Raw genomic sequence first — 27,594 nt, forward strand, 5'->3', positions numbered from 1 at the left:
TGTGCCTCAGGCAGCGGGGAGTCACTTACCGTCAGGGAGAAAGGCTGAGTACACTTCCTGCATGATGGTGAAGCTCCCTGAGTCATAGCTCCGGACCACCGCCCGAAGGAGCGCCTGCACAGCCTCGTCCCAGGAGGCCATCTGTTGGCTCAGCACTGCCAGGGTCAAGTCATGGCAAATGTGAAGCAGGAGCTGGAGAGAGAAGCCAGAGTCTGAGTTAAACATCCTCCCACGGTAGGCGCAGAGGATGCCACCAAACTGTTCCTGTGAACCGCATTTGGAAACAAGTACACACAATTCACACTTTGAAAGTTCCTCTTGTCTCCACCACCCATTTTTGCTTCCCACATCAGAAATTCTCATGTCTAGTTGCACAGCAGCACACACACGTCCCGGTGTTAAAGTCTGTTCACACTGAGAAAACACCTTTACATTTGCATTTGATTAAAACAAAAAGTGGGCCAGGCGCGGTGGCTCACGCCTGTAATCCCAGCACTTTGGGAGGCCAAGGTGGGCAGATCACAAGGTCAGGAGTTCAAGACCAGCCCGGCCAACATGGTGAAACCCCGCCTCTACTAAAAACACAAAAATTAGCCAGGCATGATGGCGCGTGCCTGTAGTCCCAGCTACTCGGGAGGCTGAGACAGAAGAATTGCTTGAACCCGGAAGGTGGAGGTTGCGGTGAGCTGAGATTGCGCCACTGCACTCCAGTCTGAGCATGAGAGTGAGACTCCCTCTCAAAACAAACAAACAAACAACAAAAACAAAAAGTGAGTTTCTGGAACTAAAAGCTGTAATTAAAAACAAAATAAAGGCTGGGTGCAGTTGCTCACACCTATAACCCCATCACTTTGGGAGGCTGAGGCGGGCGGATCACCCGAGGTGAAAGCCCGTCTCTAAAAAAAAAAAAAAAAAAAAAAAAAAAAAAAAAAAAATTAGCCGGGCTTGGTGGTGCACGCCTGTAATCCCAGCTACTCGGGAGGCTGAGGCGGAAGAATTGCTTGAACCAGAGAGGTGGAGGTTGCAGTAAGCCACTACACCCAAGCCTGGGTGACAGAGTGAGACGCTGTCTCAAAAAAAAAAAATCAAAACCCACCAAAAACAAAACAAAACAAAGCTTGGAGTACAACTAAGAAAAATGTGCTCAATTTTAAGTATGTAGTTTGAGAAACATATATAGTTACAACACTACCAGCAAAATCAAGACAGAACATTTTCATCAACTGAAGATATGCCCTCCGGCTCCTCTGCAGGCGATCTCCTGGCCCCACCCCACTGGCAACCACTGAACTGGTTGTCACTTTAATTTTTTCTTTTCTAGAATTCATATAAATGGAACCACAGAGTATATGGTCTTTTGTGTCTTTAAAGCTTTTGAGATTCACCGATATTCTTCTTCTTCTTCTTTTTTTTTTTGAGACGGAGTCTTGCTCTGTCACCCAGGCTGGAGTGCAGTGGCACGATCTCGGCTCACTGTAAGCTTGGCCTCCTGGGTTCACACCATTCTCTTGCCTCAGCCTCCAGAGTGGCTGGGACTACAGGCGCCCGCCACCACGCCCGGCTAACACCGATATTATTTGTGTGGCAGTAATTTGTTCCTTTTTACTTTCTTTTTTTGAGACAGGGTCTCATTCTCTCACCCAGGCTGGAGTGCAGTGGTGCCATCTTGGCTCACTGCAGCCTCCGTCTCCCAGATTTGAATGATTCTCCTGCCTTAGCCACTCTAGTACCTGGGATTACAGGCTTGTGCTACCACACCCGGCTAATTTTTGTATTTTTACTAGAGACAGGTTTTCGCCATGTTGCCCAGGCTGGTCTCGAACTCCTGAGCTCAAGCGATCCACCCACGTTGGCCTCCCAAAGTGCTGGGATTACAGGTGTGAGCCACCAAGACTGGCCCTTTTTATTGTTAAACAGTATAGTATTTCACTGCATAGACACAACACAGTTTGCATATCCATTCATCAGTTGATGGACATTTGGGTTGTTTCTAGTTTTTGGCTACTGTGCACTAAGCTGCTGTAAACATTTGTGTACAAGTCTTTGTGTGGCCATCTGATTTCATTGTTTTAGTGGAATATCTAGGTAGCAGAACTGCTGAGACATGGGGCATGTGCATGTTTAACTTTATAAGAAACTGCCTGGCCAGGCGTGATGGCTCACACTTGTAATCCCAGCACTTTGGGAGGCCGAGGCAGGTGGATCACCTGAGGTCAGAAGTTCAAGACCAGCCTGGCCAATATGGTGAAACCCTGTCTCTACTAAAAATCTAAAAAATAGGCTGGCTGCAGTGGCTCATGCCTATAATCCCAGCACTTTGGGAGGCCGAAGTGGGCAAATCACGAGGTCAGGAGTTCGAGACCAGCCTGGCCAACATGGTGAAACCCCCGTCTCTACGAAAAATACAAAAAATTAGCCGGGCATGGTGGCAGGTGCCTGTAATCCCGGCTACCCGGGAGGCTGAGGCAAGAGAATTGCTTGAACCTGGGAGGCGGAGATTGCAGTGAGCCAAGATCATGCCACTGCACTCCAGCCCGGGTGACAGAGTGAGACTCCATCTAAAAAAATAAAAAAGTAAAAATATTAGCTGGGCGTGGTGGCACATGCCTGTAATCCCAGCTACTTGGAAGGCTGAGGCAGGAGAATTGCTTGAACCTGGGAGGCGGAGGTTGCAGTGAGCAGATATCATGCCACTGTACTCCAGCCTGAGCAACAAGAGTGAAATTCCGCCTCAAAAAGAAAGAAAAGAAAAGGAAAAAAAAAAGAAAAGAAAAAAAGAAACTGTCCAACTGTTTTTCAAAGTATATACCATTTGAGAAGCCTTGTTCCTCATAAATATCATAATGTTCCCTCATTTTGAAATGAGGGAAAGAACTACGCCAGGCACAGTGGCTCATGCCTGTAATCCCAGTACTTTGGGAGGCTGAGGCGGGAGGATCACTTGAGGAATTCGAGACCAGCCTGGGTAACAGTGAGACCCAGTCTCCAGAAAGGAAAAAAAAAAAAAAAAAAAAAAAAAAAGAAGTAGGTATATTCACAAGGCAGACATAGCAGTTAAAATAAATCAACTGATCTCTTTTTATCAACATGGATAGATTTTACAAACAATGGCCTCTGAAATAAGCAAACTGCAAAACAATACATGTGGCACTGACACAGGAGGTGCCTGTGGCGAGCTAGGGAAGGAGTGAAGGGCTGAGGAAAGGAACAAGAAGGACTTCAACTTTGCCCTACTGTTTTTATTTTATAAAGTCCTCAAATCAAAATACAAAATGAAACCAGAAAACCCTACAAAGTAAAAACGACAAAATGTGAACATCTGTTAATTCTGGTTGATGGGTTATTACATTATTCTGCTTTTCTATATTTTCTAGACTTTTTATTTTACTTTTTTAGAAAAGGAAATAGTGGCTGGGTGTGGTGGCGCACGCCTGTAATCACAGCTCTTAGGAGTCTGAGGCGGGAGAATCTCTTGAATCTGGGAGGTGGCGGCTGCAGTGAGCCAAGATCATGCCACTGCACTCCAGCTTCAAACAACTAAGAGAAACAAAACAAAAAAGGGAATACTGATCTAATACTAACTTTAAAGTTAAAGGGCTTTGATTAGTCTAAAGGGATCTTTCCAGGTGGCGTGGCCATGCCTTAGCCTTTTCTGAAACACAGTCCAGTATTCTGCTTGTTTCCCTGTTACAATAGACATGGATTAAGGAAGTCTTACCACTGAGTGATTAATGTCAAATGCTGGTACAGATGGCTTACCTGTTTGGCAGGTGTGTTATTTGTAGCAGATGGGTACTTGATGTTCTGCAGCTTCTGAAAGGCTTCCTGATACTGCTCGGGGGTGTCAAGGCTGAAGATGCTCTTCCACACTGCAGTCACCCTCTCCACGAAAGGCCCTTCGGTGCCCGTGTTCCAAGTGTGGTAAGAGGAGGAGCTTTTGCCCTCTGAAAGCTGCTTTTCCTCCAGATGCCTGGACAGTAGCTCCAGAAGGCAAAACACCAATCTCTGACCCTGGAACACGACAACAAGGAAGAGGAACTGTTATACAGGGAAAGCACTGGATGATCTCGAGAGCTCTCCCATGTCCTTCAAAGTATTTCCCTTTGTATCTGCAGCAACCAAAGCACATTAGTGAGCTACCTGCCCCATATGAGTCATGCATGAAAAGGGACAAAGGGGGCGATCTGACAGACACTTCCCAGGTCCCTTTTGGGGGAAATCTATCCTTAGAGCTCAAGAAACCATTTTTATAACACAGAATCCCAACTGTAGCACTACCCACAATGATTTAAGCCACACACAGACCAGCCACTTAAGCCTTGTAGCCTAGTTTGAGGAAAAGATGGGCTGGGCTCATCAGGTTCTTTCTCCCTGACCAAACTTTGGACTCAGGAATAAAAGCATAATGGGCCAAAGGTGCTGGAATAGACAAGCTTTGTAGATCCAAGAGCTGGGACAGGCATTAGGAGCCATGTCCAAATAGGTTTAATAGAGGAAGTTGGCTGGGAGAGAAGAAAACAGAAGCACAGAGAAGGCCTAGAAAATCTATTTTCACTAGATTTTTAGTTGCCATGAGATTCCTTGTGTACTCCTAAAACAATATCTTCTCAGTTAAGCTTGCAAGAGTCTCTGTTGCACAAAACCAAAATAGCCCTTATCAGAATATTTAGCATATGCTTATTAGGTTTTTTTGCTTTGTTAAGGATGCTGTTTAAGAGAAAAATAAAATGCTAAACAGTCATTCTGGAAACTTTTTTTGATTGTGGATAAATTAAAATCTCTCTAGACTTGGTCATTTTATAAATAATGCCCAGTGGCATTATCTTTTAGGGTGTCCTATTTTCGCCCCCATTTTTATTCTGCTGTTCCTAGAAAGCTACCTCATGTACCACGTTCCTTGGGCTCTAAATATTCAGCTAAAAACCATCCGTAGGCCCTGTACTCTGTTAGAGAATGAAGAACTTCAAAAACCTCTTGTTAGTATTTTACAAAGTTATCTAAAGTGAATCAAATGTTTACATGTTTTAGAAACTAGGTAAGAGTGCCAATGCTTTAATCTGTTTTGATGTGTCAAAAAGGCAGTGGTGTGTTACTGATTTTTAACCAGATGGGAACAAAAAAATTTAAGAAATAAAGAGATTTCCATTTTCCCAAACTTTTGTCTTTTTTTTCTGAAGAGTCTCACTCTGTCACGTAGGCTGCAGTGCAGTGACGCAATCTTGGTTCATTGCAACCTCTGCCTCCTGGGTTCAAGCAATTCTCCTGCCTTAGCCTCTCAAGTAGCCAAATTACAGATGTGTGCCACCATGCCTGGCTAATTTTTTTATTTTTAGTAGAGACAAGATTTCGCCATGTTGGCCAGGCTGGTCTTGAACTCCTAATCTCAAGTGATCTGCTACATCTGGCCCAGTTTTTTTCCATAGCTTACAGTTAAGAGGGGCATTTACAGGTAGAGTTCCATGATTTCTGTTAGAGGCCAACCATTCTCTCTTCAAGGAAGACAGTGCTGGTAACATCAATGAAGAAACCCTAGACTGCCAACCCAAGGCCTGGGCTGACTAAGGTGTTTTTTTTTGTGTTTTTTTTTTTTTTTTTTTTTTGAGACAGAGTCCCACTATGTTGCCCAGGCTGGATCTTGGCTCGCTGCAACCTCCACCTTCCGGGTTCAAGTGATTCTCCTGCCTCAGCCTCCCAAGTAAGCTGGGATTACAGAAGCGTGCCACCACGCTCGGCTAATTTTTGTATTTTTAGTTGAAACGGGGTTTCACCATGTTGTCCAGGCTTGTCTCAAACTCCTGACCTCAAGTGATCTGCCTGCCTCGGCCTCCCAAAGTGCTGGGATTACAGGCATGAGCCACTGTGCCCGGCTCACAGGTGTTTTGTACCAACAGATAAGCAATGGGAATTACTGTGAATGACCATATTATCTCTTACTCTGAATATGGCAACTAACAAGTCATAGTACTTCAGTGGGATAGCATGGCCAGGGCTTGCTGGGCCTGCCAAATTGGCACAGCTTGTGCAACTGGGTTATTAACTTGGATTTGACTAGAAAAGGATTTGGGACACTTCCCTCTTATATACTACGAGATGAAATAACAGACTGACCTGTAGACTTTCATGCAGTTGCAGGGCTTCCTGGGCTCCCACCCAGTTGTTGGCCGGAAGCAGCTCTTGGGCACATCTGAGAGCCAGGGAAGCAGACAACTCATCCTCTCCTACGATGGCAGCCAACTCTGCAGCCGTTCTAAGTGATGCCGCATCCCCCTTTTTGGCCAAAACTTTGGCTGCATCATAAGCACAAGTGGCCCCTAAATAGCTATAATATGAATAAAAATGTGAAGAAAATGTCATAAACAGATTTTTATTCCCATTCCTAGAGGATGGAATCATTTCTTTCTATCTACTTTGCTGCATGTGCCTTCCTGTGGTCCCAGGTATGTCACTGCCCCGGTTGTTCCTGTGAGGGCTGAGGCCAGCACAACTCAGCAGAGTGTATGAGAAACAATATCATATAGGTTAAGGACATAAGGAAAATGAGAGGGAATGACTCCTCTGTTGGGTTCAATCCAGCATGGGTTGAGGTTCCTTTATTTGATGTTATAAGAGACCATTAGAAAAATGCATAATTTCTTAATCTGCTGCTGAGGTTTTTCTTGAATAGTTATAGTGATTTAATATAAATAAATCAGGAAGTAGTTCCTGATGAGTCTTATGAAACTAAGTTGAATATACATATCTTTTAAATAATTCCTTGCTGCTTTACCTCCACCTCTAAACTTATTACTTGTATTCTTGTCCTCCCCTTCCTGGCAGAAGCTCTTCTATGTTGGAAGCATCCCTCCACTCCTCAGGCTTACCATTTGGCTGCTACAGCATAGTGGCCATCTCTTTCTAGGATGGTTCCCCAGCTGAGGTACAAGTCCTTCAGGACTGGGTCCTCTGGGCGCAGCCGGGCCTTGGCAATCGCAATAGCTTCCCTAAAGGCAAGAACAGACCCTTTAGCCAATCTGAAAAGGCTCCTCTGTGTATGGTCCTAGGAGAGGCTGTAAGACAGGACAAACTGTCCCTTTTGTGTTGTCTTATTGTTCCAACTTCCTTTAAAAAACTGCACTTGCATTATATAGACAAATTAGAAACATATGCTGCATCCGTTTCTTCACTTAGATCAGCAGTTCTTAAATTGTGGTCTGTGGATTCCTAGGGGGTCCTCAAGAACCTTTCAGAGGGTTCATGAGGTTAAAACTATTTTCGTAACAATGCTAAGAGTCAGTTATGTGCTTTTTTATTAAAAAAAAAAAATGTGTTGACATTTGCACTGATTGTGCCAAAGCAGTGATTGGGAAACCTGGCATCTAAGAAAGAAGGCGGTGGCTCTTACAGTGGAAAAAAAGGAAGAATGCCCTTAATGAAGCAGTAAAAATTACGAATTTTACTAAATCCGTCAAGTCCAAAACACTTTAATATTCTGTGTGACAAATGGGAAGAACATTTTGTGTTCTCTGCTGCATTCCAAAGTAGAATGGTTGTCTCTAGGTAACACCTGTATGAACAAATTACAAGCTAAACTGGCTGCTTTTTCATAGAACCTTCTTTCTTCTAAAAAAAAAAAAAAAAAATGACTAACATAAATAACAGTTATTCAGTGTTGGGTATTTGGCAGATGTTTTTCTCAAAAATGAACAAAGTAGGCCTACCACTTCATTAAAAACAACCAACAGTATTTGTTACTAATGATAAAATGCGAGTTTTCTAGCAAAAATTAGAATTTTAGAAAACTTGTACCTACCACTTGTGTGCCTGAGTTTCCCATAAGTTTGAATTTTCTGATGAGACTGATGGTGATAGTAAGGAATGTGGTATTTTTGGGTATTTTATAATAAGATATGTTAACATTTGGAAGATCTGAACAACTCAGTAAACAAATATTTTTCAAATGACATACAACTGCTGAGTTGTAGCCAACATAAAGTTGTAGCTGGGAAAAAAGTGTTTTATTAGATTAAAGTGATCTAGAGAGAGCAATATTTTGAAAGTATTTTGGGACTTCTACTTCCAGCCATGATGGAGTAACTGGGACCAGACTTACCTTTCTGCCATAAAACTAAAAAACTGGACAAAATGGCTGAAACAACTGTTTTTAGATACCGGGTAACAGGCAGCATAGGATGGTCAGCCCTAAGAGAACAGAAACAAATGATGGGAGCCCTATCTTGGCACTGGCTTTCTGCCCAAAGCCATTTTCCTAAGGAAAACCAGAGCAAAACCTCAGCAGTCTCTGAGTTGAGTAGAGGAAACAATGGAAATCTGAGGGGCAGGATACTAGGAAGGAGGAAGCTGTCCAGAGAAAGACATCCACAACTCTGCCTGGAGATCCCACTGAGTCTTTGGCTAAATTTAAAGCCACGTATGTAAAGGAAACTCCTTAAGTCTAAACAAAGAATGACTAGGTAACTGTAAGCTGAACAATTCCCAGAGCTTACTCAGGACTTGGAGACATCTGAGTTTTGATTTGTTGAATGCATAAGGCATTCAAGAAAGATATCAAAATGTAGGAGGTCCAAACTAATTCTAGAATATGATAAACTTGCCCTAACGAAGTTTAAAAACAAGCCATGAAAAGATCAAGCTGATACACAACTTTACTACTTACCAAAACAAAGTTTAACACTCTCTAAAGGAAGATAACAAAACCAAAGCAGGGTAGAACAAAAAGAAAATCTTGGCCAAGCATGGTGGCTCATGCCTGTAATCCCAGCACTTTGCAAGGCTGAGGCAGGAGGATCGCTTGAGCCCAGGAGTTGGAAATCAGCTTGGACAACACAGCAAGACTCCATCTCTACAAAAAACTAAAAAATTAGTTGGATGTGGTGGCATGCACCTCCTGAGTAGTCCCAGTTACTCAGGGGGCTGAAGCAGGAGGACTGTTTCTTCTATTTATGTTACTTTAACAATAGAGAAGTTTAGGTTATTTTCACATTATGTCCAAGTATTATCCCAACTCTAGGACCACACAGACCTGTAAAAATGGTTTGACTTGAGCAGCTCTACAGCTTCATACACTTTGTGGATGGAAAGTAGGTGAGAAGCGGCCTTGACATACTGATCCTGAAAGCACAGCTGTTTGGCAAAAGCTTCCACAGCCCATAGCCACACATGGTAGCCAGCTGAAAAAATAAAAGATGGTGGTTAAAAAAACAGTTGAAGAAAAAGTAAAAACAATACCCAGTACATTTGGGTTGAAAAAGCCTTGTTTTCGTCAATGCATTCAGCAGAACATTTAGATATCAATTCAGCTACCATTATGGATCATCTGCTTCATCTACACATTCTGAAACATCAATTGTTTGATTATGTAACACAAACAAAACAGTACAAAGTTGAAAAGATACAGAAAGGAATGTGTGAGCACAGTTAAATTCCTATAATCAGAACTGATGAGCCAAAGGTAACATGACTACGTGCTTTTTTTTTTTCCCTTTCCTTTTATTGTTTTTTGAGACAGGGTCTCACTCTGTGGCTCAGGCTGGAGCGCAGTAGCACAATAATGGCTCACTGCAGCCTTAACCTCCCCGGGCTCAGGTGATCCTCCCACCACAGCCTCCCGAGTAGCGGGGACTACAGGTACATGCCACCATGCCCAGATAATTTTTTAATTTTTTTGTAGAGATGGGCTTTTGCCATGTTGCCTAGGCTGGTCTCAAACTCCTGGGATCAAGTGACCTGCCCACCTCGGCCTCCCAAAATGCTGGTATTACAGGCATGAATCAGGAATCACCACACCCAGCCTTTTTTTTTTTTTAAAGAGGCAAGGTCTCATGATGTTGCCCAGACTAGAATACACTGGCTATTCACAGGCACAATTAACAGAGCGCTATAGGTCTGAACGCCTAGCCTTAAGCAATCCTCCTGCCTCAGCCTCCTGAGCAGCTGGGGACTACAGACTTGTGCCATTATATCTTTTAAAATTCACTAGACATGGCCAAATTGTCCTTCAAGAAGTTCTCACCAATTATGCTTTTGCCAATTAAAGTGTCAGTGACCTGCTTTTTTTCAAAGGGGTTGGGTTGGATTTATTAGTTTGTCTATTGCTGCAAACTTATTAGTTTGTCTATTGCTATTGCTTTGTATCTATTTGTAAGTGATTTCAAGCTTAAGACTGTGCTAAGAGGCATCTTTAGTGGACGTATCCTAGAGATGATAGAGCTTTTGTTGAAAAGAACAAACAAACAAAAACCATACCCGCTGGTGCCATAGCCACAAGGTTGTCTGTCAGCTCCCCTCTTTCTGCTGCAGTCTGGAGAACACCTTTGAGATCTCCTTTCCAAAGCATAAGCTGGTGAAATAACTCAGGGTGGTCATTTTCTAAGTGACCTTTTCCTGTTTGAAAGAGGGATAATGTTTGGAAGGTGTTTCAGAAACATCTGTTACTGACTTGTAGGAAAAGAAAGGCAAGATAGAAGAGAAAGTGAGCTCCTAAAATATGCAGTCATTCTCTGATGGATGTCACCTACCAGAGTGATTACAATAAGATCTGAAGCCCACTTGGTCACTGTACACTCACACACCTTCACATGTACTCAGAGTGAATGCTGTATGTTTAGGATCCTATGATGATGCAAGGGTTGTATCAATATGTAAATCAGGGAGCTCAAAACCTAGTTAGCTGACACGTAAAACTAACCATTATAATATCACAGGATGACAGCCATCAAAGAGGTGCACACAAAATGTTGGGAAAGTATAAAGATGGATGAGATTATGTTGACTGGATTTGCCTCACCTTCAATATCAATCATTCTATACAGGGTAGCCCTGTCTGTGAAAAGCCCCAGATGAAATCTTTCCTCAACATCAGCAGACACATCTTCATTCAGCTCTGTTAATTTAAAAAGGCAAAAAAATCAGATGAAGTCATTACATTGATTACAGTTTTCTGTCCAATAACTTCCGAATATATGTTTGGAACACCCACTTCAGACACTGAGAGAATCAGAGCTCTAACAGAGACTCCTGCAGTTACAAAGGGAGCAAAACACAAGAACACTTAAAATGTTAAAAGTGAACCCAAAATCAGAACATATTTAAGTGCAGTAAAAAACAAGCAAAACAATATTAATAAGCAAAAGAAAGTCCTTAATATTCACTGGGACTTACCACAAGGGGATTCAATATTCATCCTTTGCTTCAAAAAAAAAGTCAACTGAGTAATTTTCCAATAAGGAAAATAATGTGAAACTAGGTTAACTATGTAAGTTATAGGAAGTCATCACAAAGCTCCAAAAAGGCTATGTATATAATAAAAGCATAAAACATCTCCATCAAGACACAAGAAACTGATAATAGTTTGATTATGCAATACAGACAAAACAGTACAAAAATTCAAAAGAAAGAAACAAATGGAAGCCCAGGATAGTGACTACCCTTGTTAGGGTAGGGGGAGACAGTAACTGGGAGGGAGGATGGTCCTCCATTCCTGGGGAGGAGAAACAGAGGACTGGGAGGAAGATTTACTTTGAAAAAAAAATTAAAAAAAAAATTTTTTTTTTTTAAATAGAGAGAGGGTCTCACTATGTTGCCCAGGCTGGCCTTAAAGTGAGCTCAAGTGATCCTTCTGCTTCAGCCCCTTAAGCATCTGGGACAACAGGCACGCACCACTGTGCCTGGTGAGATTTACTTTCTTTTTATACTGTTTCAATTTTATTTTATTATGTGCATCCCTTTTCCACATGTAAACTTCAAATTTAAAAAATAAAATTATTAAAATATCAAAACAGTGGACATTAAATGAAGACTTTGAAAAACAAAAATAAAACAACCCTTCAAAACAAAACTTCCAAAGCAAAAGCTTCCACTAAATTTTTTTTTTAAGAAAATGCCATATTATGAGCATATTTCCAACAAGAAAAAAAGATTTTTTTCTCCATAGGATACTGTTCAATGGGGAAAAGAGTTGAAGGAGTTTATTCATGCTGAGATACTTAGGCCAACATACCAATTCTGGCACACAGATGGCTGGGAGGAACTAGATTTAGAATAAAAGCAGAGCGCTACATTTCAAAGCCATGGCAGTGCTGACAGTGGGTCACAATGGGGAGTTTGGCAGCAGGGTGTAGGGGTATAGGGATGTGGAGGGAAGGGAGAGCTGGAGAGCATAAAAATACAGAAAACAATTTAGACATTTCTTTGGGCATTCATTTAATAAATAAGTAAACATCCCTTATATACCAGTCCCGGAAGACTATGGATGGGCCAAGGAAGTACATTTTTGTACCTTTGGAGTGCTTTGCAGTTGCTAGTACCAAACAGTCCTGATGAAGCTCCTCTTTGGATCTGTGGTCCAGGCTTGTACTCAGGGGAAGCAAGGAACGAGCTTTTCTCTTCTTGATTAAGGTTTCTGAAATTTAATAAAGTACATACTATCTGAAGGAGAACTGATCAGAAACATAAAATGGAATGCCTATTGTGTGAATGTAACCTACTGGCAGGACGACACCACAGGCAGAGAAAGTTCCTCCTCCTAATAAAGAGGCTTTCAAAATAAATTTGCTGGGGGCATTGTTCACAATACACACAAAAACGCTCTTGCTAACATTTATGATGTAGTATCAACAACTGCAAAACATTTCATCAAGTGCTAAAAAAAATTCAAAAGCATGACCCAAAATGGAAGTGGAAGTCTGGGCACAATGGCTCACGCCTGTAATCCCAGCACTTTGGGAGGCTGAGGCGGGCGGATCACTGGAGGCCAGCAGTTCCAGACCAGCCTGGCCAACATGGTGAATCCCCGTCTCTACTAAAAACAACAAAAGGTAGCTGGGCATGGTGGCGGGCGCCTGTAATCCCAGCTACTCGGGAGGCTGAGGCAGGAGGATCGCTTGAGCCCGGGAAGTGGAGTTTGTAGTGAGCCGAGAGTGTGCCACTGCACTCCAGCCTGGGTGACTGGAGTGAAAATCTGTCTCAAAACAAACAAAAAACAAAAAACAAACAAAAAACCCATAATCAGAAAACCTACAAATATTTTGAACCTATAAAAACAAACAAGAAACCACACTGTTTTTTGACAGTTGCGTGTAATATATGTAATATTTTAGGCTGCTTTAACAAAATACTGTATTTTAATTACTAGATACCAACCTGGCTTCTCTTTTGGTGGCTCCTTTTTCAGTAAAATGACTTTGTTATTAATGGTGACTTTTGACTTTTCAAAGCCTGAGGAAACTGGAGTGCAGATAACTGGTTCTCTAGAAACTACTTCATGGGGGAAAAAGGAAAAAAAAAGTTAAGGATAAAAATAATACAGAATTTCAGTTCTTTGTAAAAATTAAGAGCCATTCCAAGCTTAGCAATATGATCAATCCATCTATTACCAAAACTTTTGAGATAAAATGCACTGGAAAAGAAGTAGGAGTAGTTTCCCCTTTCCCACCTCCCAAACTAGCTGTTTTCAGGAATCTGTAAGTCTATTACTTTGGTTTTTTTTTTTTTTTGAGACGAAGTCTCACTCTGTCGCCCAGGCTGGAAATTCAGTGGCGCAATCTTGGCTTACTGCAACCTCTGCCTCCTAGGTCCGAGCAATTCTCCTGCCTGAGCTTCGCCAGTAGCTGGCACAAGCCACCATGCCTGGCTAATTTTTGTATTTTTAGTAGAGACAGGGTTTCGCCATGTTGGCCAGGGTGATCTCAAACTCCTGACCTCAGGTGATCCACCTGCCTCAGCCTCCCAAACTGCTGGGATTACAGGCATGAGCCACCGCTCCTGGCTTACTTTTTTTTTTTCTTTTGGTTAGAGATAAGATATAACTGTTGCCCAGGCTGGAGTGCAGTGGGTGCAATCACAGTCACTGAGGCCTTAACCTCCTGGGCTCAGGTGATCCTCCCCTCCTCAGCCTCCCAGAGTGGCTAGGACTATAGGCACAAGCCATTATCTTGGTAGTTTTTATATTTTTTGCAAAGATGGGGGTTCCCTATGTTGCTTAGGCTAGTCTCAAGCTCCTGGGTTGAAGCAAGTCTCTTTCCTTGGCCTCCCATAGTGCTGGGATTACAGGCATGAACCACCATGCCCGCCTTACTTTGAACTTTGACTAAGGAAAAAGCTTCCAGCCCTCCACAACTTTATACCATAAGCCAAGGAGTTCCTATACTTTGCTCAGGTGACAAAGCACTTTTTACATTTCTAGGTCATAAAGTACTAATTGCATATTTAATTACACTAACAGGAGTAACTTTAATAATAGAGAATACTAGGTGTATGCAATATGGTGTCACAATCCTGAGCACAGGAACTTTTTAAAAACAACTTGTTGATCCATGTTTTGTATAGCCATTTTGTGAAAGAAAGACTTTTTAAAAAAAAGAAAAATAAAGAGATGGGGGGTCTTGCTGTGTTGCCCAGGCTGGCCTCAAGCGGTTCTCCTGCCTCAGCCTCCTGAGGATCTGGGACTAGAGGTATGTGTCTCTGTACCCGACTAGAAAAGCATTCTGATGAGCCAAAATAATAAATCCATTAGGCTTTTTGCTCTTTATTTACCCCAACTATGTGTCTAACAGCTATCCCTTGGGATGGAGAGCATCAGGAATGCCTTGTATCCTATATTCTAGCCATTTCAATACTGTCACATCAATGGATTCTGTTTTAGAATTAAGTATGAGTTACTGCTTCTACTTACACTGTTTGCTATTTAATCGTTTATTTTTACCAGGGACCAGATATTTATCACTTGGTCTGACAAACCATTCTCAACAGGTCCCAAGTAAATGTACAAAATAAAAAGAGTGCTAAAATTTTTACCTAACAGTTTTTTTGTTAGTGATAGAACACTGTTTTGTGAGACATCTGAGAGCCATCACTATAGCTTAACTCACTAGAAAAACCTAATAACCATTCACACATTTTTTTTCTGTGAGAAGACAGAAAGCCATGTACAAACTCCACGTAAGGGGGTGAGAGCTTGCAAGTTTCCACAGTGGTGGTAGCTTCTAGGTCAGACATTTGTAAGGGACAGTAGTTTCTTTCACCAAATGTGGCTACTGATGTCATACTGTTAAAACTTTTCCCATGTAAGTTCCTATGTACACAACTGCCCCAGCTTCGCTTCGTCCCACGGTTTTACCTTGCCCAAGTTGAATAAGTTTTCTCTGTAGAACTTTACTATTTCCACCACAAACATCCACTAGAACCCCTTTAAAACTTCAAAGATGTTTATTTTAGAGACTTGAATAAAGCTTGAAAAAAAAACGAAAAAAACTAATGCTGTTTCCAAGAGTTGGAAAAATGGGAACAGCGAAGTTTCAAACTGAGTAAGGACCTAGCTTAGTTTCCCAGACACGACCACGAAATCCTAGTGATACACAGGATTCTGCCACATACCCGCTGGAGCAAGGCCACAGGGTAATTCCGGCTCCCGTGCTTGCTCCTCCCCTTCTTGGTCTGACACACCATTCTCAACAGGTCCTGAGTTCTCCTTCATGCTCTCTTCTTCATTTCCATCAATCGATTCCAGCTTTACAGGAGTTCTCAAGGTGGGCTTTTTCTTCTTTTTGGGCTTTGCCTTAGGTTGAGAGAGCCGTTTTTTCTCCAATTCAATACTTTTTTTGCCTACAAGAATCACAATAAAGGACAGACTAAAGTATACATTCTTGGTTAAAAGCACTCTAGGTGGTAAACTCCAATATCTCATTCCTCTTTAATAGCATTTTTACCCATTCCCTTTCTTCTCAATGAACTTTTAGAATTACATTATCACAATATTAACCAAACCCTTTTGAAATTTCATTAAATCATAAACATGATGCCCAGTAACACCCAAATATTTCAGTGTGTGTCTTATGAACAGGACATGCTCCGACGTCACCATAGTACAACCATGGAAATCAGGAAATTAACATGATTCACTACTGCCACCTACTCCATACTCTCTATTTAAGTTCTGCCAATTTTACCCAGATGTCCTTTTTTTTTTTTTTTTTTTTTTTTTTTGGAGATGGTTTCGCTCTTCTTGCCCTGGCGGGAGTGCAATGGCGAGATCTCAGCTCACCGCAACTTCTGCCTCCCGGGTTCAAGCGATTCTCCTGCTTCAGCCTCCTGAGTAGCTGGGATTACAGGCATGCACAACCACGCCCAGCTAATTTTTGTATTTTCAGTAGAGACGGGGTTTCACCATGTTGGTCAGGCTGGTCTCAAACTCCTGACCTCAGGTGATCTGCCTGCCTCAGCCTCCCAAAGTGCTGGGATTACAGGCATGAGCCACCACGCCCGGCCTACCCAGATGTCTTTTATAGCAAAAGGAATCAATCCAGGATCACATGGTACATTTGGTTGCCATGCCTTTCTGGTTCCCTTCAGCCTGGAACAGTTAGTTGCATGGTTTTCCTTTGACTTTCATAATTTGAAACTTCTGAAGATTACAAGACAGTTATTTTGTCCAATTTCCCTCAATTTAGGTCTGCCAGATGTTTTTCATGACTAGATTTAGGGTATGCATCTTTAGCTGGAATGCACATTAGTGCTGCTGTGTTCATCCAGGGCAATCTATGAGGTAGCAGCTAATTTTTATTCGTCCCATTTGGTTTACTTTGATCACCTGATTAAGGGTGTGTCTTGCAAGTTACTCCCTAAAAGGGTATTTCCCCTGTTTAACTACTAAGTATTTGCATCTACTAGTTTTAGTATTCACTGATGTTTCTTGATTAAAAATTGTTACTATGATGACGCCAAATGGTGAGTTTGTTTTTTCTTTTTTTCTTTTTTTTGAGACAGGTTCTTGCTCTGTTGTCTGGGCTGGAGTGCAGTGGCAGAATCTCAGTTCACGGCAGCCTTACTTGACCTTCCAGGCTCAAGCAATCCTCCTGCCTCAGCCTCTTGAATAGCTGGGACTACAGGTGTGCGACACCATGCCTGGGTAATTTTTGTATTTTTTTTTTTTTTTTTTGTAGAGATGGGGTTTTGTCATGTTGGCCAGGCTGGTATCAAACACCTGGGCTCAAGTGATCAGCTCGCCTCCCAAAGTACTGGGATTACAGGCGTGAGCTACTGTGCCTGGCCCACAGGGTGAACTTCTAATTCCAGGATTTCACTCTACATTCTACCACAAGGAAGAGCTTGGCATCTAGTTGGCATCCTACCACAAGGAAGAGCTTGTGCTTCTCCCCATTTATTTATTATATCGGTCTGGACTCATGAATTCTTCCATTACTGTTACATTTACATTTTTAAGGTTTCTACATTTACATTTTAAGGTTTTTATCCTTTGCTTACTTTAAAATCATCTTTACTGAGGGGTAATATAATAAAATACACCAATTTTTAAATACTTTGGTACAAAGTACCTACCACCACCACAATTACTTTTGTACTAATCTAATATTTCCATCAAGCCTCTTTGTAGTAAGATATACCCCCTGCTTGAGCCCTAGGCAATCACTAATTTGCTCTCACTGTGGTTTAGTTTTGCCTGTTGAAGAATTTCACATACACCGGGCACAGTGGCTCATGCCTATAATCCCAGCACTTTGGGAGGCTGAGGCGGGCAGATCATCTGAGGTCAAGAGTTCAATACCAGCCTAGCCAACATGGTGAATCCCTGTCTCTACTAAAAACACAAACAATTAGCTGGGTGTGAGGCACGCACCTATAGTCACAGCTACTCAAAAGGCTGAGGCAGGAGAATTGTTTGAACCTGTGGGGCAGAGGTTGTAGTGAGCTGAGAGTGCACCACTGCACTCTGGCCTGGGTGACAGAGTAAGACTCCATTTCAAGAAAAAAAAAAAGAATTTCACATGAACAGAATTAGACAGTATGTAGTCTTTTGTGCCTGGCTGCTTCTGCTTGGCATAATGTTTTTCTAGATTCATCCATTTTGTTCTTTATCAGTTGTTACCTTCTTTTTATTGTGGAATAGAAGCCTACTGTAAGGATATACCACAATTAATTCATTTATCTGATGAGGGACATTTGGATTGTTACCAGTTTTTGGTGATCACAGATAAAGCTACTATGAGCATTCTTTTACAAGTCTTTATGTGGACACATCATTTCATTTCTTTGGGTGTAAATTTCTAGTTGTTTAATATATTCTTTCATTTAAAATTAAAAAAAAAAAACTTATTTCACAGAGACAGTGTCCCCCTATGTTGTCCAGGTTAGTCCTGAACTCCTGGGCTCAAGCCATCCTCCTGCCTCAGCATCCCAAAGTGTTGGGATTATAGGAGTGAGCCAGCATGCTTGGCCAAGTTTTCCTATTTGCTTTTATTTTGCAATTCTTGGTAGAAATGGGATCTCGCTCTGTTGCCAGGCTGGTCTCAAACTCCTGGCCTCAAGTGATCCTCTAGCCTTGGCTTCCCAAAGTGCTGGGAATACAGACATGAGCCACTGTGCCCAGCAGTTGCTTAATATATTTTGTCTAGCTTTCTAGTTGCTTATGGCAAGTCTGATACCAATTAATCTTTCTTAGCCAGGAATGGAATTTTCCTCTTACTTTCTTTTTTTTGTTTGTTTTGAGACGGAGTCTCGCTGTATCACCCAGGCTGGAGTACAGTGGCACAATCTCGGCTCCCTGCAAGCTCCGCCTCCCGGGTTCACGCCATTCTCCTGCCTCAGCCTCCCGAGTAGCTGGGACTACAGGCACCCGCCAACACGCCCGGGTAATTTTTTGTATTTTTAGTAGAGACAGGGTTTCACCTGTTAGTCAGGATGGTCTCGATCTCCCGACCTTGTGATCCGCCCGTCTCGGCCTCCCAAAGTGCTGGGATTACAGGTGTGAGCCATCGCACCTGGCCTCCTCTTACTTATGTTTAACAGTTGTCCCAGATTTGGTCAGTGGGAACCTCTTCAAGCTGTTTCTTTTGTCCTCTTGACATGTCTCCTGAATTCTTTGAGTACTGCCTTCCTTTCTGGCATAAGAATGTTCCAGGTTCAGTTTATTCTCTTCCTGTCCCAGACTGGAACCAGCCATTTCTCCAAGAAGCCATGGACATTTTTAGTGGAGAATGACATTTAGAAACCAAGATCTGGGCTGGGCACGGTGGCTCACGCCTGTAATCCTAGCACTTTGGGAGGTTGGTAGGCAGATCACTTGAGGCCAGGAGTTTGAGACCAGCCTGGCCAACATGGCTAGATCCCGTCTCTACTAAAAACACAAAAAAATTAGCCAGGCATGGTAGTGCGCACCTGTAGTCCCAGCTACTAGGGAGGTCAAGGTGCGAGAATCGCTTTAACCCAGGAGGTGGAGGCTGCAGTGAGCCAAGATCACGCCACTACATTCCAGTCTGGGCAACAGAGCGAGACTCTGTCTCAAAAAAGAAACCAAGATCTGAGTGCTAGGTATGCTCTTTCCTATTGTGGGTGGTGTTGTTCTCAAGCCCTTGTGGCTGCTTTCTTGCTTAGGCTCAGACCCCTGCCCTACTGACACTAATGCCCTACACGAATGTCTTCCTTGCTCAATCCTGATCAACTCAATTATTAAGAAAGCGAGAAAAAGAATTAGATAAGCTCTAGGTTCTGACTGACCTTGAGGAGGCCGGGAATGATCTTGCATGGAAGTGAGCCACTTGTGCACACAAAAGTCATCTGCCCCTGAATAGATGCAGTCTGGATCCAAAGGAGACCATGCCACACAAAGCAGTCGACCTCGATGTCCTCGGAAATTGCACAGGGGCTCTTCCCGGAGAGCATCCCACACCTAAACCCAAAAGCACATGGCCGAAAAGACATTTTCTGGTTATTCTATTGTTTGGGCAGTATGTTTTCTAATTAAAAACAAAAAACAAAAAACAACAACAATCTGCAGCCTTTTATTTCCTCAGGTGATTTAGAGTTTTCTCTTAGAAGTTCAATTTCAGAAGAGTGCTATTTCCTGTGAGAGACTTCTGTGCTTGGAGATGCATAGACATTCCTACGGGGATGATTTTGAATGAGCTTCTATTGGTGTCCTATGGATTTCACTGTCTCGAACCAATACTGTATGTTAACTTTTGGGCTTGAGATTCTGGTATCACGAAGAAAATAGCCCACATCTAGCACAGAAATTAGACTTCTAATTTCTCATAGGTGAATCTTTTGTCTCCAACTCCTTGAGTAATTGGCCAATTTCCTTTCTATTTCTTGAATTATTCTGAACTCAGTTTCACAGAAGGCAGCCCTTTGCGGCTCCCAGCTTTGTGCAGACAGCTCAATAACAACTCAACACTAAGCGAGATACATCACAGATGTTAGGTCCCCAGCTCTAGTTCTGATATCCACAAGTCCTCCCTCATAGATCTGGCTTGGCATTTCATCTTTATTTATTTAGAACTTGGAGATTTCTGACTTACCAATTTATTATTAAAAATTGTTTTGTGATTTTTAGCCAACATTTCAGTGTCTGAACAGAAGAGAGTACTTTGCATATCATATTAGTCCACCATACTGATAGTGAGTCAGAATGAAATCTGTAAAAATGTTAGAGTTAGCTAGCTCCTATCAATACTTTCCCCTTCATCTAAGTAACAAAAAAAAACAAACCCAGTCTTAGCCTAGGCCCTATGTGGAATGAAACTAAAATGCTTCCTAGAGCCCAGAAAATCTCCTTCAGTAGATGATGATAATGGGGGAGGGGAAACCTGTTCACAACTGGGGGAAAAGAAGAAAAAATTTGTTAAGAGTACACAGTGAAGGACCCACAGGGACAAGGACACAATAGTACCTGGGCTGTACCATCATAGGAAGCAGATACCAGCCTTCCATCATGATGTGGGCTCCACGCCACACTGGTAATCTTGGCCGTATGCCCTGAGAGGGTCCGGTAGGGCTCCGTAATGGTCACTGGAGACTCAGGGCTGCTCTCTAAAAGGCAAAGGAAAGACATCACTGCTGCTACTAGTAATAACAAAAAAACAAAACAAAGTACATCCAGGAAGGCATTCACATGACAAGAATCAAGATTTTGCCATACACTTTCTAGGTGATTTTTTTTTTGAGATGGAGTTTCACTCTTGTTGCTCAGGCTGGAGTACAATGGCGCAATCTCGGCTCACTGCAACCTCCGCCTCCCGGGTTCAAGCGATTCTCCTGCCTCAGCCTCCCGAGTCTAGGTGATTTTTAGCAGGCAACACTGTCAGTTATTAAGAGTGTGGACACATCCACAGTGCTTAGCATATAGATTACCACAAGAAGTGTTAGGTCTCATTATAACTTATAGGATATTCTAGCTAAAATGTATAATTTGAATACAGTCATGAGAAAATACCAGACAAATGCAAAATGAGAAAGCATCTACAAAACGAGTGCCCTATCTTCCTCAAAAATGTCACATAAGATTTTAAAAAGTCTGGCTTGGTCAGGCGTGTCGGCTCACTCCTATAATCCCAGCACTTTGGGAGGCCAAGGTGGGCAAACTGCTTGAGTTCAGGAGTTCAAGACCAGCCTGTGGAAACCCTGACTCTAAAAAAAAAAATACAAAAATTAACCGGGTGTGTTGGTGCACACCTATAGTCCCAGCTACATAGGAGGCTGAGATGGGTGGACTGCTTGAGCCTGGGAGGCAGAGGTTGTAGTGAGCTGAGATCGTGCCACTGTACTACAGCCTGGGTGACAGAGTGAGACCCTGTCTCAAAAAAAAAAAAGGAAAACACAAAAAACAAAAACCAACCTAGCTGGGCATGGTGGTATGCGCCTGTAGTCCCAACTACTCAGGAGACTGAGGTGGGAGGATGGCTTGAGCCCAGGAATGGGAGACTGTCGTGAGCTATAACTGCACCACTACACTCCACCCTGAACAATACAGTGAGACCCAGTTTCTAAAAAATAAATAAATACACACATAATTTTTTTTTTTTTTGAGATGGAGTTTCACTCATCTCCCAGGCTGGAGTGCAATGGCACGATCTCGGCTCAATGCAACCTCTGCCTCCCAGGTTCAAACCATTCTCCTGCCTCAGCCTCCTGAGTAGCTGGGATTATAGGCATGCACCACCACGCCCAGCTAATTTTTGTATTTTTAGTAGAGACAGGGTTTCACCATGTTGGCCAGGCTGGTTTCGAACTCCTGACCTCAGGCGATCCACCCACCTTGGCCTCCCAAAGTGCTGGGATTATAGGCGTGAGCCACCACGCCCGGCCTAAATAAATAATTTTTAAAAGACTGAGAAATTATTATAGATGAAAGGAGACTAAAGAGACATGACAACAAAATGCAAATAGGTGATCCTGCATTGGAATCTGCACTGGAGAAAAAAAAAATCACTATTAAGAACATCATTGGATCAACTGACACAACTAGAACATGGGCGGCTGATTACACTATTTTACTTTTTTTTTTTTTTTTTTTTTTTTTTTTTTAAAGAGACTAGGTCTTACCCTGTGGCCAAGGGTGGAGTACAGTGACAGTCATATAGCTAACCGTAGCCTCCAACTCCTGGGCTCAAGGGATCCTCCCACCTCAGCCTGTGAGTAACTGGGCCTATAGGTACCCATCATGTCCAGCTAATCAAGTGATCTTCCTGCCATGGTCTCCTCAAGTGTTGGGATTATAGGCATGAGCCACCACACGTAGCCTAAACTATTTGTTTAAATTGACAAATAATAGCTGTGTATATTTTAAGGGAAAGATTAAACTATTATATATTAAGTTAAACTAACAAACTGATAATTGGTAGGAAAAACTACATACATACACGCACACAGAATAAAGCCAATATGACAACACATTAAAAATTGTTGAATCTATTAATAGGAAAAAGTATATGCGATTTCTTTGTACAATTCTTATAACTTTCCTCTGTGTCTCAAATATTTCAAAATAAGAAGGTAAAAATTAAAACGGATTCTGGCAGTTTTCTTCCTTTCTCTATTATTTAGTAGATATGATATAAAGTGGATGATTAATTTAGAATCCCAATAATAATCAAAAGGACCAGAATCAGCTTTCTAACTTATGTTCATTAGTTATACACTGTCTACTATTTATTACTAGGAAAACACATCTACATTTTAATACTTTTTCCATATTGCTTTTAACTCAGGAGTCACTACTAGAACCAAAAATATTTTTTCTTGTTACACATAGGATTCTTAGAAAACTACTGAAGTAAATTCTAGAGAAATGAAAAATGTAAGTATTTTCACTATGGCTGAGAGCACATGTTTTAAAGCACTCTTAAAACAATTTAGTGTCAGATTATAATTTCTTCATATTAGGAAAAAAAGTAATCCCACTTCACTCATATTTAAAACTGGCTCTTCTGACCACCTACTATGGTTTTCCAGGTGCCGAAGGGGCCTCAATGAAATTTAAGATTTCTTATGGAATAAATTATACCCATATGAAAGTTAACTCATTAAGCATGGAATAGTACTTGCTAGAACACATACAGACACTGCAATTAGACACTCTAAGGTTGAATCTAGGCCCTATCATGTACTAGCGATGCTACTTGCTCGAGTAAGTTAGCTAACCTTTCTGGGCCTCAGTGTAATCATTGGGAAAATGAGGATAACGTTACCTATCACCCTCACAGGATTGTGAGAATCAGATGCAATCAAACACGGGAATGAGGTATGTGTCCTCTGTTTGTGTGTAACACTCAAAAACTGCTGGCGGAAGTATTAAATGGCATAATGTTTTTGGAGAGCCGCTTAGCAATAAGTATAAAAAACTACATCTTTTTACCTAGCAATTCCACTTCTAGAATTTTCTATACAAAAATTATTCATTCATGTTCACGAAGATCTATGTATAAGGCAGTTTATTGTAATACTACTTAAATTGTAAAAAAAAATAAATAATTTGAATGTCATTTAATTGTGGAATGGATACATTATGGTAAGCCCATATAATGGAATGAACAGGTAACTGTTTTTTTTTTTAATTTTTATTTTTTGTATAGGTGGGGTCTCCCTACATTGCCCAGGCTGGTTTCAAACTCCTGGTCTCAAGCTATCCTTCCACTATGGCCTCCCAAAGTGCTAGGATTACAGGTATGAGCCACTGTGCCTGGCTGACAGATATTTGTTAATAACAGCAAGATAGATCCTTGTGTACTACATAAAAAGATGTCCATGATAAATATTGTAAATTTAGAGAAAAAAACTGCAAGCACTATATATTATATATAGCAATTTATTTTTAGCTAGGAACAGAAGATTATTCTTTCACACAAGTACACAGAAGTGCAAACCTATTAATATATACTAACATGTATACATATGTAGGCTATGACTTTATAAAATCTAGAGAAAATATATAGCAAGCCAATAACACTGGTTATTGAATGATGAAATTTTAGGGGAAAACTTCTTTTTTTTTTTTTTCTTTCTTTTTTGAGATAGGGTGTGCTCTGTAACCCAGGCTAGGGTGCAGTGGGGCAAATATAGCTCACTGCAGCCTCAAACTCCTAGAATCAGATGATCCTCCCAGCTCAGCCTCCCAAGTAGCTGGGACTAAAGGCATGCACCTCTAACCCGGCAAATTTGTTTTTTATTTTCAATTTTTTGTAGAGACGGAGCCTCACTATTTAACAGGATGGTCTCAAAATCCTGGCCACAAATAATCTTCTCGTTGTGGCCTCCTAAAGTGCCAGGATTACAGGTGTGAGCATCTGTGCCTGGCCAACTTCATTTTCTGTTACCATTTTTGTCATGTTTGAAAGAATTTTAAAATAAGATGAATCTATTACTTTTGAAACAGAAAAAGTAGTAATAATAATACTTATTTTATTATAATGTCAAAAATAAAGTAAAAAGTAACAAAGATTAGAATGGAAAGTAGCTGAACAAACGATATCATCCCCAGTATGAAAGAAACCAAAGTTACCTATGACAGTCTTCAGGTTGTGCACGTAAATGACTGCATTGTTGGAGCCAGAGGCCATCAGATAGCTCAGTTCTGGCTGGCTGCCATGCTCATGATGCCAGCTAATGGTATTCACAAGCTTGTGATGCTGTTGGATAGTACAGATCAGTTTCAGGTTGGGAATCTGAAATATTTCTATTGATCTGGAATAAGAAACACATCAAAACAAGAAAGATGGATGATCAAATTACAAGTTAACAATGCAAATAGTAGCTCCCTCATTCCGTCAGTCAAGGAAAGATGAGGTGGAAAAGGATAACCCTTTCTATCACTGCAAAGGTCATTCTCTCATAAAAAATCAAGTATAAAAAGTTATTCTCCAAAAAGTATATTTAGCTTTTAAAAATTCTAGCAATATCCTAACAATTCTTTTCTTAAAAAAATTAATTTTTAGAAATTTTAACTTTCCACACTACCTCAGTGTAACAATCTCCTAGCATTCTAACAATGCTTGATAAAATTGTGTTCATCAGGCATTAATGACAAATGATGATAGGGAGAAGCTAAAATAATTAACAGATCAATGGCTGAATTAGGACTGTGTTACTATGATTAGCACTGGTCAGGATACAGACCTAAAAAGCATTTCTGACTAGGCTTACTTTAAAAAAATGGAGATTTACGCAGTTCAACATAGGAGGTGACCATTTTGTGAGGGACAAGACAGCCAAAATACAGTGTAGCCAAATACTCTCAATGGGCTGAAAATATCTAAATAATTCTGTAGTTCTCAAAGACACGAGGCACTACTGGATCAGCGGAGGATATCAAGAATAAATCAAAATACCAAATACAACTGGGCCGCCCCAGCTAACATTACAGATGGCATTAGTCAGCTTGTGATCAAATATATGTGCAATTGCAAATTTTTTATCTTAAAGAAGCAAATACATACCCATCTTCATTGCCAAGAGCCATGATTTTGCCATCTGCTTTCCAACTTATCTCTGTGTGTACAGGCAATTTGTACTAGAAAGCAAAACAAACCAATCTTGACTATATACATATCTCACAAATCAGCAATGACAGCATGAGAAAAAAAAATCCCTAGAGTTTAAAAACGTTTTAATTATACAACAGCTATTCTTGTAAATAATCTACATAATTAGTAAAAGGATTACTAAGAACATGCATTCTAATTCTCATTTCCTAACTGGGCCAAAAAAACAAAACAAAAAAACCCCCAAGGCCAATAAGTACTAAATGTTTACAATGCTTAACCTTGTGAAATATATACTTAATTAAACTGATCTGTGCCCATCAGCTTGGACAACGTGGGGACCATGAGGCCTTAAAGAAAACTATATATACACTCTCCTTGTTTTCTATCCCTTCAAAGCTTCTTTCTCTGAATCATTTCCCTCCCATATCTATATGCTGGTATTCCCCAAGGCTGCCTGGGCCCTCTTCTCTTGTTAATTGTCTCTTTAACCCACCTCATACATGTCCACAGCTTCTTCAACTATCTTTATTGTGAAGGGATTCAAAATTTCTATTTCCAGCTCAGACTCCTAGTATGAACCTCTGATCCACACATTCAAGTGCCAATAAATTAGAAGAGTCTTTAGGAACAGGAATTTTGTCTCTTATTCATTGCTGAATGTTAATGTTTAGATAAAATTAAAGACAATGAGGGAATATAATCAACAATATAATCCAATTTATAACTAAATGTTACTTTTATACTAGCCATAAAAGTAATGAGCAATAACATAAAAATGCTCATTTGGGCTGGGCATGGTGGCTCATGCCTATAATCAGTACTTTGGGAGGCCAAGTGGGGTGGATCACTTGAAGCCAGGAGTCCGAGATCACAGCCTGGCCAACATGGTGAAACCCTGTCTCTACTAAAGACACAAAAATTAGCCAGTCTTGGCACGTGCCTGTAATCCCAGCTACTCAGGTGGCTGAGACATGAGAATCACTTGATTCCGGGAGGTGGAGGCTGCAGTGAGCTGAGATCGCACCACCGCACTCCAGCCTGGGCGACAGAACAAGGCTCTGTCTCAAAAAATAAATAAGTAAATAAATAAAAATACTCATTTGAAAGGGTAAGGAGGCCAAAGCAGGTGGATCACTTGAGCTCAGAAGTTCAAAACCAGCCTGGCCAACATGGTGAAACCCCATCTCTACTTAAAAAATACAAAAATTAGCTGGGCATGGTGGCCCATGCCTGCAGTCCCAGATACTTGGGAGGCTGAGGCAGGAGAATCTCATGAACCTAGGAGGCCGGAGGTTGCAGTAAGCCAAGATCACGCCACTGCACTCCAGCCTGAGTGACAGAGTGAGACTCTGTCACACACACAAAAAAGGGTAAGGAAATAAGGAAATCTCAACATTTAAGGTATGACTTTAAAAAGACAGTTCTGGCACATACTGATAGCATGATAACACAAATGTAATTAAATGTGGGAATCTGGGTAAAGGATATAAGCAAATTATGTGTATTATTTTTGTAGCTTTGTGTAAATCTAGAATCATTTTACTAGAAAATTAAAAACAAAATGACAATTTTGTCTTGAGTAAAACACCATGCAGTTGCATTTGGACACGATATTATTGTTATTTTCACCACAGCATCACTTTGGTGAAAGTGGTTGGCCTGAAAAGGATGCTTTATACATAACACCTGAAAGTTTATAATAGATCATTGTTGCAATTGAGACAGACCTTTTTTTCAGTAGTTCTTTTTTGGCTTTTTAATTTTTTTGCCTCATACTCACTGAGAAGTACCTCTTTGTTTTATTCGAGGATAAAGACTCCTAAGA

The 27,594-nt window shown here is 41.2% G+C and overlaps 1 protein-coding gene across 4 annotated transcripts in view; it reads right to left on the minus strand.

The window, feature by feature from the left end:
- GEMIN5 (gem nuclear organelle associated protein 5) overlaps positions 1-27,594 on the minus strand; it is a 50,938-nt gene that overhangs the window by 4,876 nt on the left and 18,468 nt on the right. For 2 of the 4 annotated variants that reach the window (XM_527093.7, XM_009450033.5), the window contains exons 12-25: positions 25,722-25,795; positions 24,788-24,969; positions 20,681-20,820; positions 19,507-19,678; positions 15,370-15,597; positions 13,138-13,251; positions 12,275-12,397; positions 10,784-10,879; positions 10,243-10,380; positions 9,020-9,167; positions 6,861-6,980; positions 6,109-6,319; positions 3,760-4,011; positions 30-192 (exon numbers count right to left, since the gene is read on the minus strand). In XM_527093.7, the coding sequence (XP_527093.2) occupies positions 30-192; positions 3,760-4,011; positions 6,109-6,319; positions 6,861-6,980; positions 9,020-9,167; positions 10,243-10,380; positions 10,784-10,879; positions 12,275-12,397; positions 13,138-13,251; positions 15,370-15,597; positions 19,507-19,678; positions 20,681-20,820; positions 24,788-24,969; positions 25,722-25,795 (2,161 nt within the window). Of the gene's footprint in view, positions 1-29; positions 193-3,759; positions 4,012-6,108; positions 6,320-6,860; positions 6,981-9,019; positions 9,168-10,242; positions 10,381-10,783; positions 10,880-12,274; positions 12,398-13,137; positions 13,255-15,369; positions 15,598-19,506; positions 19,679-20,680; positions 20,821-24,787; positions 24,970-25,721; positions 25,796-27,594 lie in introns of all 4 variants that reach the window. The other 2 variants (XM_009450031.5, XM_009450032.5) reach the window with 1 other exon arrangement.

Source organism: Pan troglodytes, chromosome 4 (genome assembly GCF_028858775.2).
Source record: "Pan troglodytes isolate AG18354 chromosome 4, NHGRI_mPanTro3-v2.0_pri, whole genome shotgun sequence".
Classification (NCBI taxonomy): domain Eukaryota; kingdom Metazoa; phylum Chordata; class Mammalia; order Primates; family Hominidae; genus Pan; species Pan troglodytes.